We start from the raw sequence: 16,966 nt of genomic DNA, 5'->3' as shown, positions 1-16,966 counted from the left end.
ACCCACACTTTATTTATTTTTTTATTATTTTTCTTTGTTGAATGGATATAAGTATTGATTTATTGCGACCTTAGGGAGTTTGGAACAGAAATGTGACCACTTTAATGATGTCAGTGTTACGATGTAAACAATGCTCCATCCATTGCAGCAGTGACAATGTGCGTTTGCTCATTTCATGGCCTCTGTGAATGATGATGAGCAGAGAATATCTACTCAGCGATGGAGAATACCACCCACTCACCTCGCCTGCACACATACCCTCACACATCCAGAGAGGAGGGGAGAGAGAGAGCGACTGTGTGTGCGTGTAAGAGAGAGAGAAACAGAGAGAAAAAGACAGCTGAAGGGAGGGACGTAGATCTGGTAGACAGACAGTGTGAGGCAGCGCTTCCCACTGGATAGCAAACGGAAGCTCTCAACCCTTTATGATTTTCCCAGCAGCCTTTATTTTTTTATTTTTCATACATTCCCATCTGAAGGACACTTAATTAAACTGGTACAAGACAGCCAAGGAAGACAACGAGGAATAACAGGCTATTGCTTGTTTTATTTGGGAAAAGGGGGATTTGCCTTTTGGCAAGCAGTCGTGGAGATGCTCCTGTAATTGGATTCCACTGGAAAGCGCTAAAACCGCAAGGAGAGCTGCTTAAGTGACAGCGGCTCTCTCTAGAACAGACTGAGTGCACAGTAAATTCTTTTTTTCTCCCTCTCCCTGTTTTCCTCGGCTCTACCTTCCTCTCTTTTTCTCTGCAACCTCTCCTCTTTTTTTCCCCAGCAGAAGAGTTTTGGTGGAACGTCTGTCGCAGGCAGATCTTTGCGATGGGTGATAAAGGCACAAGGTAAGCAGAGTGTTTCAGATGGATTAGCTGGTGTTGGAGAACTGTAGGGCTTTGCAATATTTCTTTGTGAGGGCTCTTCGTTTTCAGTGGCTTGCTGTGATTGCAAGAAATGCAACTGGCCAATTAAAAGCACTGAGGCTCAGTGCAGCCAGTATTGCATCCCAGTATGCATCTGTATCCGTAGCAGCTTTGGGAATACCAGACTAAGTTTATTAACTCTGTATGGTGTCCAATACAGTGACAAATCTTGGTTTTGGGCGATTATATTTGACACTTAGCCATACTGTAATTCTGCATGACTTTCGTCTTTATGTCATTTTCTTTTTTATTTATGACAACATACTTCTGGAGTATTTACTATCGTGTATTGCAGTGGACATATGTGTAACTCTCACATAAAAAGATTAGGAATGATTATATTTTTGTTTTGCATTAATTTTTTATTTATGTATTAGAGGGTTAAAAATGAGAGATTCCAGAGCATGCATTCCATGGTCTTTAGAATCAATATTTAACCACCTACTTCATTATGGAGTTACACTGCAAAAAAAATCATTTTCTTAATGAGCATTATTGTCTTGTTTTCCAGTAAATATATATAACCATTTTTAAAATAAGATACATGTACTTGAGAAGCAACATGACAAGATATTCGGTCTTGTTTTCAGGGAAATCTAATTTAGTGATATTTATGCTTAGAACAAGAAAAAAACGTATCAATTTGGTTATTTTTATTGCCCCATTGGCAAATAGTTTTTCTTGTTTAAAGCATAAACCCCACCAATTTTTTTTAGATTTCTCTGAAAACAAGACATTATCTAAATTCATTCTGCTTCACAAGTAATTACTTGTGTTTAACTGAAAGGACAGTAGAATTGGAAAAGTTGAGACAGTAGGGGAATGAGATCGGGACAGTGAACAGACTGAATTTAAACTTGTTTCCCCTTGAGCACATGCACTGCTGAGTACGCCACAACTCTAACATAGAGTTCACCTTTAAAACAGTGGTTCTCAAGTGGTTTTGCTTCAGGACCCCATCAAGTGGCAACCCAACACAGTACCAATTGTGTTTATTGTACAGAATTAACAATCTAGCCAAATAGAATCACGTTACTATACCTATGGTAATGCTAAATTATTTTTGTGTGGCTCATAGTGGCAGTTTCCTGGTAAAATGAACATTAGGCACTAAAACAATGGTGAATTTTAGTCACTTTCACACAAAGTAAAATGGCAGATCATAACACTTTAACTATAGCGCATGACTTGTAAAGCGATAAATTGTAACGTTTGCATTACATGACCAACAAGCTTGTTTGAGTGTGGTCAAATTATGTGGTAGCTCAACTGATAGAGCGTTGCACTTGCAATGCAAAGGACCTGGGTACGAGTCCTAAAGAGCACGCGAGTAGGCACGTGAGCCGAAAGGAGCACCATAAATTGACATGGGTGTTTCAGCAAGTACATTTTTGATCTCTCATTTGCTTTTTAGGACACTATCGATAAGGTTTAGTTTTAAGGTTTAGGGCAGGGAGGTAGTTTTTGTTGATTTAAAACTCCTTATAGCATAAAACCCTCATCTGTTTGGAAGAACATTTAACTCACTTAGCAACACACAGTGGACATTTCACCTTGGAACTGTCAGGATACATGTTATGACCAACGTAATGTTATTTTGCAAAAAAAGTCCCACAGTCATGTAACTTTCCTGACATCAGTCATCTGTCTAAAGGCCTTTGCGCACCAAAAACACTAATTTTCGCTGCAATTCTCGCCACAATTAAAATTTTGAATAGAAACAATAGATTCATATGAAGCCATTCACACCAGGAGTAAACATTCGCTTGCTGACAAAGTAAGTATGTCAATTATTTTTTCCGCTCCACGTTGAAATGCCCTGACCATTAAAATGTGAGCTTTAGATTACGTGTCAGAAGCCGCTGCAGTTCCCAAAACCAGCAGTACTAGTGGCGCTAAAGCACAGAAAGCTGTTTTGACCAACAACATTAAACACCAAAGGAACTCGATGAACAAATCCTGAAGCAGCAGTTAGGATGTGTGTTTCATTTGCATCAAATGCCTTAAAACAGAATTTTCACATATGCGTTCTCTGTAAATTGCTGCATCACTGCCTTGCATCCCTTTTAAAAAAGAAACTCTGATCTTATGTGGATTGTTTTCATAATGTATTCCATATTGCTGCATTTTTTGCCTTTGCATTTAATCTTGTGTGAGTTCTCTAATATTGGCATATTTGCCTTTGTATCACATTTTTAACAAACGACTTTGCAGATCTCAAGTGTTTTTCTTTGCCAAATATTAATAATATTAATACTAGACTTGCAGTGCACTCTGTATATATGACTTTTGTAGCCAAAGTGCCTTTGGATACCAAAAAAGTGGTGGTGTCTCCACAAAATTATTTAATTGTTAAGGTTGTGCTATCATTTACAGTCATTAACAGCTGTGCTGTCATTAAGTTTTATAGTATCTAATAATGGGCCTGACTGAAGATGGGTTTTGTTGATTGTGATTTGTTTTTTTCGTATGGATTATATAGACTCTTGGAGCATTTAGCTCTCATTGCGTTTAATTCTTAACATGCAGGGTTTTGTTCCAATTGACAAAATGTTTTCTAACAATGTGTGCATTACGCAGTGATTTTAAACAAATGTACATAGCACAAATATATACAGTATGCGTGGCAGGGGCATATAATCAGTATTGTTCCAATTGATAACATGTTTTAACTGTTAATATAATTTTTTACACATGATTCTATATAATCACCTCTCAGACTGTGCATACATAATAATACTGTGAGTCAACATGTCCACTAGGTGAATTGAAATACTTTGTGAATGTGTCTTCAATGTTTTCTTTCTTGTTGAGCAAATCAACAACACACTCATCATCGCTGTTGCAGCTTGTAGAGAAATCAGTTTCTTTTTTCGATCTGCTCGGTAGAGAACTCAGTTGCTTTTCTTGGTTGTTTTGCAAACTTGCCAAAAAGTTGTTCTTCTCATCTGTGATGGGCAAAGGGCAGACCAGCTGATAGGTGCTTCGCGCCACCTACCATACCGAGGTAAAAATGCTTGTTGATTAGCGGCACCTATTGTAAAGGTGTTAAAGGCGATCATTCGCCTTGCTTTTAATGTGAAAGTGCGTTCGTCTGCATTCATTTTGCATAATCGTGTTGTCTCTGGTGTGCAAAAGCCTTATTTCGTCAAAAAAAATAAAATAATATTGGATGCAACTCTTTTAAAAGTTGATAGGCCTATTTATTGTACTATTCTAACTATACATATTTTTTTTTAGTTAGCTGCATTTTATAATTTGCTTTTCGCGTTGTTTTTTTCCCTGCTGTCCGTAACCCACCTGTTGAGAACCACGGCTTTAGAATATTTTTACATCACCTTCTCCACCTTTTTACAATCATTTGTTTCATCTGTTATTTAGGGACCTTGTTTTCTCTAAGAAGGCGTTAGAGGGCAGTAGGTGTATCATACTGTTCTGGTGTAGCAACATTTCAACTGATATTTGACATTTCACAAAAGAGCATGTTTGCCCAGGCCACATCATCTATTTCTATACTCTCAGCAGAATAATGAACCAGTTCAATGCTGATGGCAATAACAAAGCTTTATGATACAACTGAATAGTTCACTCTGCATTATCTGCTATAGCCAGAGAGAAATCCCCTGTGACTTATGATCCTTCCATCTAAGAGGCGTTTAGCTACCAAGCAAGGGCCTTATTTTAAGTGCGCTAGCACAAAGCGCTTTGCTTTAAGTCATAAAGGCAAAATCAACTGCATGAAGTTTTGGTATTTTTATGCATGCATGCGCTAAGTCTGGGCACAAGTGGGTTTGGCAAAATAGCATGCGTAAAGCGCTAATGGGCTGGGTCAAGTGCAATTTAATTCTGAGGTTTTACTCAGGTTATTGCACCATCTTCATTATATTATATAGTCTATTCTCTGTCAAGCACCAGCGATATAAACAATGACAGCACATACATAAGAAGCTGGTAGTGTAAATGGACTGTATGCAATGAATTAGAGGAATAGAAATATAGACTTACTTTCTTTTGCGCATTAACTGCATCCTTGTTGAATATCAGGCATTTCCCCAGTGACACTTTTTATATGCATAGAAAATGTGGTTCTGGTCAGGATTTGGATGTGGGCTTACATTCATTTATTAAAACACAAAAAAATTAAACCAAAAATATTTGTAAATTCAAATTACACTTTAAAAGAGAGAAAAATATAATCAAAATAACAAAATGGTAAAAAAATATAAGTAAAAAATAAAAAATCTAATCCAAAAATTCTTCCATTCTACCCTCTTCTCAAATTGATGCCTATAAATCCATCATTCTTTATATAACATGTAATATGCGTGCGCATGACGTCATCGTTTTCACAAATTCGCGTTTTTGTATGTTTACACAGAGACAATAACGGCATTGTTTTCAAAAACGTGCGCTTTGATACCCGTTTTCAAAAGTTTGCGTTTTCAGGTTCCAAAACGCTGTTGTCGTGTAAACGAACAACCAAAACGTATAAAAAGTTGTCTGTTTTTAGTTGAAAACGTTGTCGTGTAAACGGCCCCCAAGACAACAGGTGGAAAAATACAAATATAAATTAGATTATAAATACAACTGTAAATATAGCCTAAACATAATAATAATGATAATTGAAAAAAATAATCCATGACCTCTAGAAAGTTTAACACAAATCTCATAAATTTTTGTTTTATAAAATGGCTACAACAGTGATTGTTAGGGACATTATTTGATGTTCCACTATATTTTCAGTGTTTGGACACAAACATTATTACCACTTGCTGGTGGAATCTCCAAACTGCAAATTCAGGAACTGATTTTAGACTTTGCGCTGAGATTATCATTATCAGATGCATCAAACTGTGATTGAGTAGACATGTCATCTGAAACGAAGACTACACTACTGATGAATAAACTACTTTGCAAAAATGGCTTATGGCCTTTGGCTCACCAATTACCCTTGGGCCAAACAAGGCAACTGGGGAGTGAGGTGGGATCAATGTCAAAGGTGGAGTTTGCTGAACTTGCCAGGTTGTGTATCCAACACACAACAGTACAGAATTAAAAAATAATAATAATTGCAGATACAGGACAAAGCATGGTTCGAGGTAACTGACGGTGTGCTGGGACATTGTCCCGCTGTTAGTGGAGAGACCACTCGGGACGCCATGGCAGTTACAGTCGGTGAGTTGTCAATGCTAACTTATCTTGCTAGCTAGCTAATGTTTACAAACTATATAAATTTGACATTCTAGATAACTAAAAAACATGATACCTCAGCTTGAGCTTCCCTCTTACTTGTGAAATGGGTGGGGTGTGTGACATTGGCACCAGGGTGGCGTGTTAAAGACGGGTTTTAGGGCAACGCTATTGGCCCAATGGTGGGAACACAGAGCGATTTTGGTCTCGAGGTTCCAGGCTATTGGCCCCAGCTGGCCTGGCTCACACCGGCCCGATAGTGGAAAAGCTTATGTGACCCCGAGGTTAAGAACTCCTGCTCTGTAGAGATGGCAGTTGTTATTTTTCAACAATGAATTCGCAAAGGATCTGCTTTGTTGCAGTTGACAATTACAGGTCATTTAGAGCTAAAAGATATCCTAATAATCTATTACCTGAAGCAACCGATATTGGAGTAGCAATAGCAGTCCATTTGGAGTTCTTAGATTAAATTGTCAATATACCTAGACTTTAAATGAGTTAATCATGAGGTGTGGTAAATGGAAGGCCCAAGATCCTTCAACAAAAGCTCTTTGTAAGGTATGTAAAGAGCTTCCAGTGTCCCTATGTATGTCAGTTCTTTGACCATTAGAGGCAGAGCACGTGGGGGATTTTCTCAGCACTACATAAAATTAAGTGTAAGTGCACTTAAAAAGCTTTTGAATTCACCCAATATTTTTAAGGTAATTGGTTGCACAGAATTTATTATTTATTTATTTTGAGTTGAAAATATATATATATATATATTTAAAACAACTCAATTATATTGAGTAAATACAACAAAATTAGTGTATAGTCCAACTGTAATTGATATGAAGGTAATGTGGTTGTATTAATATCCTTTCAGATACCATTAGAGCTATAGTATCTGTTTTTTTTTGTTTGTTTTTTTTTCACATTGACCAAGTTAATTAAAAAAAGCTGATAAAATGTTGTGAACAAGGTTTATCTTAGTTTGAAGGAACACTAATCTTCATGATGGTGACTTCAAATAAAACACTATAATTGAACACAAAACAGCATTGGTAACACTAAACAGAACTGTAAACACAAGTACAACCATTATTTATTACCAACAACTATTTAAGCTCCACATAAACCCCCATAATCAAAAATGTGGGTGCAAGAGCTAATAGCCACTCCTCCAAACACAGCTCAGCTGAAACAACTGGGTTTTTCTTTTCTAATTAACTTTAAATAATTGAAAAAAGCCTGTTCAATAGAATACATTTAAAAACTGACCATTATTACTGAGTAAAAATAATTAATTAAATAAATGGAAAAAAAGGACAACATTTTAATAACGTAATTTACTAAAGCCCAAATTATGTTTTTCAGTGTGGTAGAAAAACGCATGTTCTTAATGTATTTGGTCAGTTTAACCTCTGGAAAATCTACTGAGTCAGGTTATCAGTCTTGAATTACTTATATTGTATTACTCTATTCAGTCCAGAAGCTAGGCCTAGGGCCAGTTAAAAGCTCTTTAAATCCAGAGTTGATTTCTAAGTTGCCAGTGCATTTAGCAAGTTTTTACTTCATTGTTTTCCTTAATTGTTTATTGTAACTCTTCGTAGCCCCAAAGACTTCATTTCTAAAATGCTGTTATCTGATATGGATCTACTGTGCTGTGATTTCATGACTGGCATCCTTCATGCACACAGTATACCTGAAATAGATTTAAAATGCTCCCATTCATTAATTATTTTGAATGATTTTAAGCAATTGTATCTGGCTGAGTGTCTTTTTGTGGGGCTCTTTAGTGCCATTTAATTTCTACTGTCATCTCTTCTGCCAATCTGATGCAAATGCGATGTGGACACGCCACTTGAATTCGAGTTCTTTCTTGTCCTTGATCTGTTAAGAGGCAGCTGCAACCAAATTAGAGTTATACTGAATCCAATAACACATGTCTTTAATCTTTCAAAGCTTTTGTTTGTGTTTATGTAGATAGAATTGTTAGAGTAGAATTCTTGGAAATTAATCAGACAAACAACTCTAACGTCATTTTCGTTACTGAAGTTTAAATGAGGGACACTATTCTACTACTAATCTTAATGCCCTCATACTGACAAGTCACAAGACAAGGAGGAATTATGAAACTAGTCCAATGACAAGGTCTTTAACTTAAAGGCAAAATAAAAAGTCACTACAGTGAAATATCATTGGTCAAAAATCCTGTTCCACATAACTGTATAGTAAAGACACTGTTAAATGGCTTGACGAGTCCTGTTTTTTCCTGTGTTGATGTATTTCTTACTGAAACAGGTAGTAGGCTGAGACATACTGAAGGGCAAAAATTTGGCCTCTATACTTCCAGACGAAGTTGATAAGTGATCAATATTTTTCTTTCGTTTTCTCGGAAGAAAAAAACTAAATTTTAAATGCATAGATCTGCTAAAAAGTACTTTGTTTACTTTTTCAAATTGCCTCAAAGCAAATAGACATGGACTGAGAGACATAAAACGTAAATTTTTATTTCATTGGGTCTGTAAACATCAAGAGGTGCGCCATTTTTACATGTAGTATTTCAGCGCAATAACCTGCGTGTTATTCACTAACCACCCGAAATCCAGTTTAAGCAGCGCAATCAGTGCTAAAGCAGTGCTCAGTCTTGAGTATATCATTTAAGTCACTGTCAGTCCTTTCCACGTAAACACGCCTCATTTCTATGTAAGTTAGGCTCATTATAGATTGCGCTTCACAATACCCCGTTGTATTTCTGCCCAAGCAGAATTGTGTACATTTTCTATCAGTCATGGCAGCAGTAATTCCAACCCGATCTCATGAAAATTTTTATATATTTTACGAGTTGGCTATGTCGTATGATTTCGTATGATTTCGTTTGTATGAATTCATATGATTTTTATCACGTGCAAATGCGCAAGATGTCAAGAACATGCTTATTAATATTGTGCCCTTACCCAAACCCCTTATCTAAACCTAACCGATCAGAAGTGTGTGGAAACATGATAGGAAGCTGTTGTGTGTGACAGAAGCAAGTAATTGTCGCGTATTAGATGGAGACGATGTCCAGCGACGTCATTGGCTGTAGTGAAGTTGTATGAATTCATATGAGTGCAGTCTTACGATATCATACGAATTAGCCGAATTTAGAAAAGTCATATGAATCCTTACCATTTCGCTGTGAGAATGTGTTGGTAATTCATCAAATAATGATCAAATGATGGAGAAAAGCATTATAACCTGGCATATATCTACATAGATGCATGGTGTAGTCAAGTGCACTATCAGCATATTAAAGAGATGACTTAGGTGTCTGGTTCTCAAATTGCAAATTGCATTTTGCACAAATTTTGTAGGTACGTTTGTCTGATCTGCATAATTCCTTAGTGAATAGGGCGCTAAACCAGCGCAGACAGCGTGTGCAAGTAAACAGCACTTTTACCGGGCACAATTCATTCTTGTTGAATAATAATGTAACATAGTTAAACAACAATCAATCTACTCTTCTGAAAGAGTAGCTACATTACAAGCTATTAACAAAAAGTAGTTAACAACACTGAAGCTATTTAAGGGGGCAATATATTATAATGCATGGCTATGAGATGATACAATGTCTTAATACATAATACTTTAATACACTTAATACTTAATACATAATACTTGATCTGGTACAAAAACAATGAGTATCTCATTGATGTGATGTCTATGTGATGTTGACAATACTGAGTTATTGTTGAGAAGACTAGTATCAGGCAAGTCTTGCTGAGTGTGAACAGTGTTTAGACACTTCAGAATGACTGACACAAATGTATTGTTCAATGTGACAAACCAGGGCCAGCCCGTCCTACAGGTGAAATAGGCGGCCACCTAGGGCCCCGATGTGCCTGGGGGGCCCCGCAAAGGCGCAAACACATGTAAAGTAAATGAACAAGTCAAGATTAAGAAACAGTGGTGACTATTATTTTGAAATTCTTCACAGTCCAATGCTTTCTACTGCGCATGTACTTCAGGAGAGCGTGCAATGGTGAAAACTAAAAACAACATAACAATCGTGAATAATCTCGAAATGACAAATAACTAAATGTTACAACAACTAAAATAACAGCAGTATATCTAAAATCGGCAAGAAGTAAAGCTAGGTAGTACACACTAATCTGCGTAATTTATTCATAACGCAAAGCATTGCTGGTACTTGAGTGCTGCTTCTTATAATAGTATTATTAAACACAGATCACACACCTTGCTGAATAATGCGCATGCCTGATAGAAACGCAGGAAATAAGTTATAGTTGCTTTGTGGCTATTTGAGTCTTTGAGGCTTATTTTGTGTAAAGGACAGCAGAAACAGCACCTGAAAAATCATTAGGGATTTTCACGTTTTTTCAAGAATAATCTGCTGGGGAAGGAATTCAGACACTGCCGATGTAAAGATGCAAAAAACTCACAGAGTGAAAATATGAGCAATTAATCTGGAAAATAACCAAACCATCCTATCTGCAAAGATGTCTGCTCTCTAAGAGGTATGTGTTTATTCTTTACATTTGTTTACAAATATGTATTTTGAGGTGTTGTGTTATTTTGTTACTCTAAATAAACATTTACACATGTGGGTAGTTGAAATTTAATTTCAACCATTGTCAGCAGTGTCTTATACTATTAAAATCTAAAACTATTTTAAACAGCATTTTCTAATTTGGTGTTACTTTAATGGGTAACATTTATGGTTGTATTTGTTAACTACTGTACATTAGTTAGCATGGACATTAGCCAAGATTAATAAATGCTGGAAAATTGTACAATACATTGTTAATGATACATAATGCAAACTTTTTTGTAAAACCTAAAATACACACATTCCCTTATGCATGCATGTACATTTTAACCTAATATCTTCATGTTGGGGGAAAAAAAGCCATTGGACATGTTATTTGTCATCTACCGAGCTATACTGTATATTGATTTTAAAGTTATGACAACTTTCACACCGGGGGGCTGTTTTCATGATTTCACCTAGGGCCCCACAAACCCACGGGCCGGCCCTGTGTCAAACCACTGGATATTTTAATTGGACCTTTTTTACCTTTATGACAAGAGGAAGCCATTAGATTTGTCAAATACATAATATCATTATTCAGATTGAAATATATTGCATTATTATGACATATGAGTAAAGCACTGATTAATCAATATATTGTTTGTTTTATTCCCATATCACTAAAAAGGCCTACAGATGACAGCAATCCATATACCAATTATACTGGGGTGTGTTTCCCGTACAACGACCTAACTCACTGCTTAACTACCATAGTACAATGCATCAGTGGAGAAATTAACTGGCTGTAGTAATTATGTCACATATCCATCGTTTGAACCACATTGGTTCAACAATATACTGTAGAGCTGTTATTGATAATGTTACGCAGGAGGTGGAGGAATCATTTCTGCAGAAATTAAATGGATTTCAAATTAGAGCATGTTTACATTTACACCAGAAAGCCATTTATTGCAAGAAGGCTGCTTAAGACACTAAAGCAGCGTCCATATTTGTGTGTACTGAGTAATCAGCATTCTTTTTACCCCCATATACAGTACATGCGGGTCAGTACGTTTCCCCTCTCATGTCTACTCCAGGGATTTCCCCAGCGCATTTAAGGCACATAAAAACATGCACACTCTTCAAAAACCTATAAGAACACTGCTTACACATTTAAATGGCCACATAGGCCACGTTCTCTGACAGAAACTTCGGTGTGTTAAATCGCTTTCTCATAATCCTTTAATTGCCGTACGGACAACAGTCGCAAAACAAACAAGAAACTATGCTTCTAACCACAGGTTGAGAGCTGTACTTCAAACCACACAACTTGTAATGCTGTTTGCAAATATTTGTTGGAACTATGATTTCAGGAAACACAGAATTGTTGAACTGTTTGGTAATGATGGAACTTAAGACTATAGTTGGTTAACTATGCTTTTGGGAAACGCATCCCTGGTCATTCTGCCCTGTTCTCACAGGATGTGTTTTTGAGTTCCATCTGCGCTATTTTTAATTGACATCTATGTACAAATGCATCAGATTCCATCTGCATCAGATTCCGCTTTTGGAGCTGGTTGACGCTTTAAGGAGGCTGTCAAAAAGTAATTGAAATGAGATCTTGAGATCTCTGCATTCTGTTGTGCTTCATCTAACTCTCAAGAATGCGTCCGGACCTGTTTGACCAGCTCTCATTCTGTGGTTGCGATGCTTGTGAAGTTTGTTGAGGCACGCTGACTGCCACCTGCTGACGCAGCTCATAAAAACATGAAGTTACATGTACTTCATGCTTGGGTACTTTTATTATGGAATTTACAAATGGGTCATGGAGCATGATTTATAGTATTAATGTTTTAATGCAATATTTTTTATATAATTAATTACACTAAATTAACTTGTTAAATCGACAGCCCTAATTTTTTTTATTGTATTTTTATTATTATTATTATTATTATTATTATTATTATTTAGATGTAAAAAGCATTCATTTAATTTAATACTAACTTAATTTCTGGTATTTATTTTATTTTTTATTTTTTTTATTAAACAAGACAATACATATACTTTTAAGGTTAAATAAATACTGTTTGATTTAAGTTAGTTGGAATGTTTGTTAAGAAAGTTTAAGTTTGTTAATTTACAGGAAAAAAATCACATTTGAATATATTTCATATAAATATTTATTTTTCTTATTATTTTTGGTAATAGTTATGTAAATTTAGTTTTTTGCCACATGCCACATTTAAATAGGGTCGCCTACACAAAAATACCAGTGCATGTGCTTGAACCCTCCAGGCCATTATTCAGACAAATTGCTTCTTTTTTTTTTTTCATCAGACTATTGGGCTGCAAATAGCCATGCTTTGGAAATAGTTGCCCAGTGCAAATAGTCACTGCTAGCTTTTTGTCCAGTTTATCAAGACTAAGAGTGTCAGTTTTAGATATTTTAATCCCAATGAATGCCAGACATTTCCATTTTAATGTGTGATTAGCAATAATAATGTTTGCTTGATGTAAAGGGTCAGTGTCTGTCTGTTGGATGAGGTGAGGTTGCAAAGGGAGGGAGTGAACCCCCCTACCTGAAAGGGCATGACCACTGTTTGTTAAGAGCACTGACTTCATTTATTGATTCAGCCTGAAAGCCTCTGACATAACTGTGAGCAAAATCTATTGCCACAGCAAGATAGTCTCAAGCGACTGCCAATAAACTGATTGTCTTCACTTGTGTTTTGTCATATTGTTCGCTTTGTTCATAGACTGTTGGAGAATGCCTTTCTATTGTTTTACATCTGATTAGCTTATTATCATAATTAGCACAACTTGTACAAATGCACGACAGGGCTTACTTAGTGATGTCCTTGGCCTACTAACCTCCCTTAAAGAGAGCCAACTCCCAGCTGTATTATAGGACTCAAAACATGCTACACTATTTAATTTATGAACTGTGGTCTGTCACTGATTTTTGAGACATGGGACAAAAGAAGCAAAATACCTGAAAAAAAAAAAAAAAAAAAAAAACGTTTTCAAAGACATTTTTTAATGCAACATTTCCACCTACTTCCTTTTTGTCACAAAATTTGTTTTTCCTTGCCTATATGGGTCAGCACCATCAGAGACAAAAACAGTGTCTGCTGTCATGTCAGATATTTTGTGGACAAATATATGGAATTCTGGAAGGTCTAGCATTTAACTACGAATCAAGAATGAATTAGGAATACAGGATGACTCGAAACCACTGTCAGGTTGAAATCTTATGTTGATAGAAATAACAAAAACTATATTTTGCATATCACACATGTATTAAATGCAGAACCATTTAGTTTTTTCTGGTGTTGCTAGCTACTAAACAGGAAAAAGGGAATGTAAAAAAATAATAATCGAAATTGGTTTCTTTACATTTGGGAGCTGACATGTAATGGTTGTGACACTGAAAATTATTTCAATTTCTTAAATTGCTCTCTGGAATATTAGATTCTGATTGGTCAAGTGGCGACATTCATCTGTCAAATATTTTTGAATGAAGACCGCACATCACAAAGTGATATTTCACCGGTCATCCGGGTATTGCGAGTCATGTTTCCTACTTCTCGTATCACTTTGCGATCTCTACAAGAAAGCTAAAAAATTGTATTTAAACTCAAATCAATATTTAATGTCCAATTATTTATTTATTTGTCAAGTAGTCATGTAAAAACTCGCAATATAAACACCAACAAAAGTCTGATGCAAACCGTAGGTTGAATTTAGTGTTTCTGGAGACTCTGCAGACTCTTTTTTCCTCACATAATAACAATTTAAACTCAAATCATTATTTCTTGTCCATTTATTTATTTATTTGGTAAGTAGTCACGTAATAAGTGGATAATGAATGGTCACACAGCCATTTTGGCAATATAAACACAAACAAACCAAATCGGAGGTTAAATTCAGTGTTTCTTCTGTCTGTTTATTTGCACATAGTAATTTAAACTCAAATCATTCCATTTATTTATTTATTTGGTAAGCAGCCATGTAATAAGTGAGATAATGTACACTGAGCTAGTGGTAATCACAAAAGAAACCCCTTGAGGATAAGGTCAGTACAATGTGTTTGAAATGGCCGGTTTTTAAAACATTTTCATTTATATCTGAGGGTGTTGACAAAAAAGTGGGGTCACAGTTCTGAAACCTTATAAAAGAGATGTATTTTTAACCTCTTCCTTCTGTCAAGACATCGTAGTAAATATGGTTAAATTGTGGGGCAGTTTTTGTCCCATATCTCAAGAAACACTGTTTTCACATTGTCAGGATGATGCACAATCCTGATAGCACACGTACATCACCCAGACGTCTATTTGATGTGTGTGTTTACATCTGGAAGATGTATTTTTAATGTAGTTTGCTCATCTGTAATAAGTCTGTAAAATGGATGTCAATAAGTATGTCTCGGATGTCAATAAGACATTCAGCAGATGTCTTTGAGATGTTTATGATTTAGAATGTTTGTAAATCTGAACTTTTTAAGATGTTAAACAGATGTTAATTAAATTGTGATGCTTTCCAGATGAAAAGATCTAAAACAGACATCTCGGAGATGTACGTGTGCTATCTGGGAAGTGTTTTCTACCCTTTCCTCCCTGTTAGAATGGATACTGAAATCCAGATAGTCAGGAGAATGAAGACTTGCATACGTAAGACCGACAGCGGTAAGCATGGCAGTCATGCTTAGCGTGCTAAACAGAGAGGGCCTGTCATCTCTCCTTTCCGCTTCCTCCTCCAGTCAACCCCCACCTGCCTCGATCCCACCCATGCTCTTTGTTCCTGGACCGCACATCCTGTGTCTTCACTGGGGTCTTGAAGGCAGGGGACTGAAGCCTGTGATGAAGAAGAGGCATTTGAACACTGATTTAACCTGTTCTTAGACGTAATGGTCAAGTGGAATTGGTTTTGATTTATATTTTATTCAATTGGCATATGGTAAGAAACCCATAACCTTGGCATTCTTAGCAACATGTGTGTTTAAGTGGAGCTCATACTTGATGCTGTTCAAATACATGCAATATATTTAGACTGGTATAGACAATCTTCTGTAGGAGACGTATTTTTGATTCAACAAGGGCATTACCCCACTAAAAAAGACCAGAATAGCTGTACCGCAGCATATGTTGTGTTTTGGATGCTTTTGGCAACTGGTGAGCTGGTGTTTGACCTAGTCTTCTTAACTAGCTTAACCAGCAAGACTTTCTTGGTCTAGCAGATAATTTTATCAATCTTCACTTTACTTCAAATGTTATAATTTTGAATGGAAATTGGACAGATGCTTTGTGAGGTTTGATTAATTTGATTAAGGCGTTATATGTCTTGCAGCATCGTTTGCAAACTGGTGCCATTAGAGCTGCTGTCCTTTTCTGCATATCGGCGCCGTTTTGTGGCACGTTCTGCTTTTCGCGGCCGGCCCACCAGGAAAAGTCCTGGTTCTCCCAATGGCCAGTCCGCCATTGGTCCCGCCCCCAACTCACACCATTGGTTGAGTCAATGCTGTTGTTTTGTCGGGCTGGACGGGTCCCTTAAAACAAACAGAGGAATTTTTCTACCACCACAGACACAGTGTTTACAGTTTGTGAGAAAAAGAACCTACCTCATTGGCATAGGACAAAGTATTTTTACACTGAAAAAGTTACAGCTCTGCTTTGTCTGCAGTGACATCTTTCACATTATCCTTCATTTCCATCACTCCATAAACATTGCCAAGTAGGTGGCTAGCTGACAAATATGCTAGCTAGCTCAAAGACAGTCAGTCTGTTGATTTCTTAAAGGAATAGTTCACCCAAATATTTTAATTCTCTCATCATTTACTCACCCTCATGCCATTCCAGATGTGTATGACTTTCTTGCACATCTGAACACAAACAAAGGTTTTTAGAAGAATATCTCAGCTATGTAGGTCCATACAATGTAAGTGAATGGTGACCAGAACTCTAAAGGCAGCATAAAAGTAACCTATAAGACTCCAGTGGTTAAATCAATGTCTTCTTAAGCAATCCAGTTGGTACAAGATGTACAGTGAAAAAGGAGTTACATTTTCGTCTGTTCTCACCCCAAAACACATCTATGGCAAGCGCTACATGAAGTGTGGGGTGAAATGTCACCTGAGTATCTGGACAAACTGACAGCTAGAATGCCAAGGATCTGCAAAGCTGTCATTGCTGCATGTGGAGGATTTTTTGATGAGAACTCTTTGAAGTAGTTTAAGACGTTCTGAATTGTTTTTTTTTTTTTTTGTTTTTTTTCAAATTGTAATAGTAATTTTTCACGTTATTAATGTCCTGACTATACACTGTGATCAACTGAATGCCACTTTGGT

The 16,966-nt window shown here is 36.5% G+C and overlaps 1 protein-coding gene across 1 annotated transcript in view; it reads left to right on the top strand.

The window, feature by feature from the left end:
• Positions 1 to 45: 45 nt before the first annotated feature.
• Positions 46 to 16,966, top strand: part of arrb1 (arrestin, beta 1) — a 58,447-nt gene continuing 41,526 nt past the window's right edge. Inside the window, exon 1 of the mRNA XM_051665301.1 lies at positions 46 to 839. Coding sequence (XP_051521261.1) covers positions 820 to 839 — 20 coding nt within the window. The 5' untranslated portion in view covers positions 46 to 819. The remainder of the gene's footprint in view (positions 840 to 16,966) is intronic.

This window comes from Myxocyprinus asiaticus, chromosome 31 (assembly GCF_019703515.2).
Source record: "Myxocyprinus asiaticus isolate MX2 ecotype Aquarium Trade chromosome 31, UBuf_Myxa_2, whole genome shotgun sequence".
Lineage (NCBI taxonomy): Eukaryota > Metazoa > Chordata > Actinopteri > Cypriniformes > Catostomidae > Myxocyprinus > Myxocyprinus asiaticus.
This window is presented reverse-complemented; position numbering and strand designations above follow the sequence as displayed.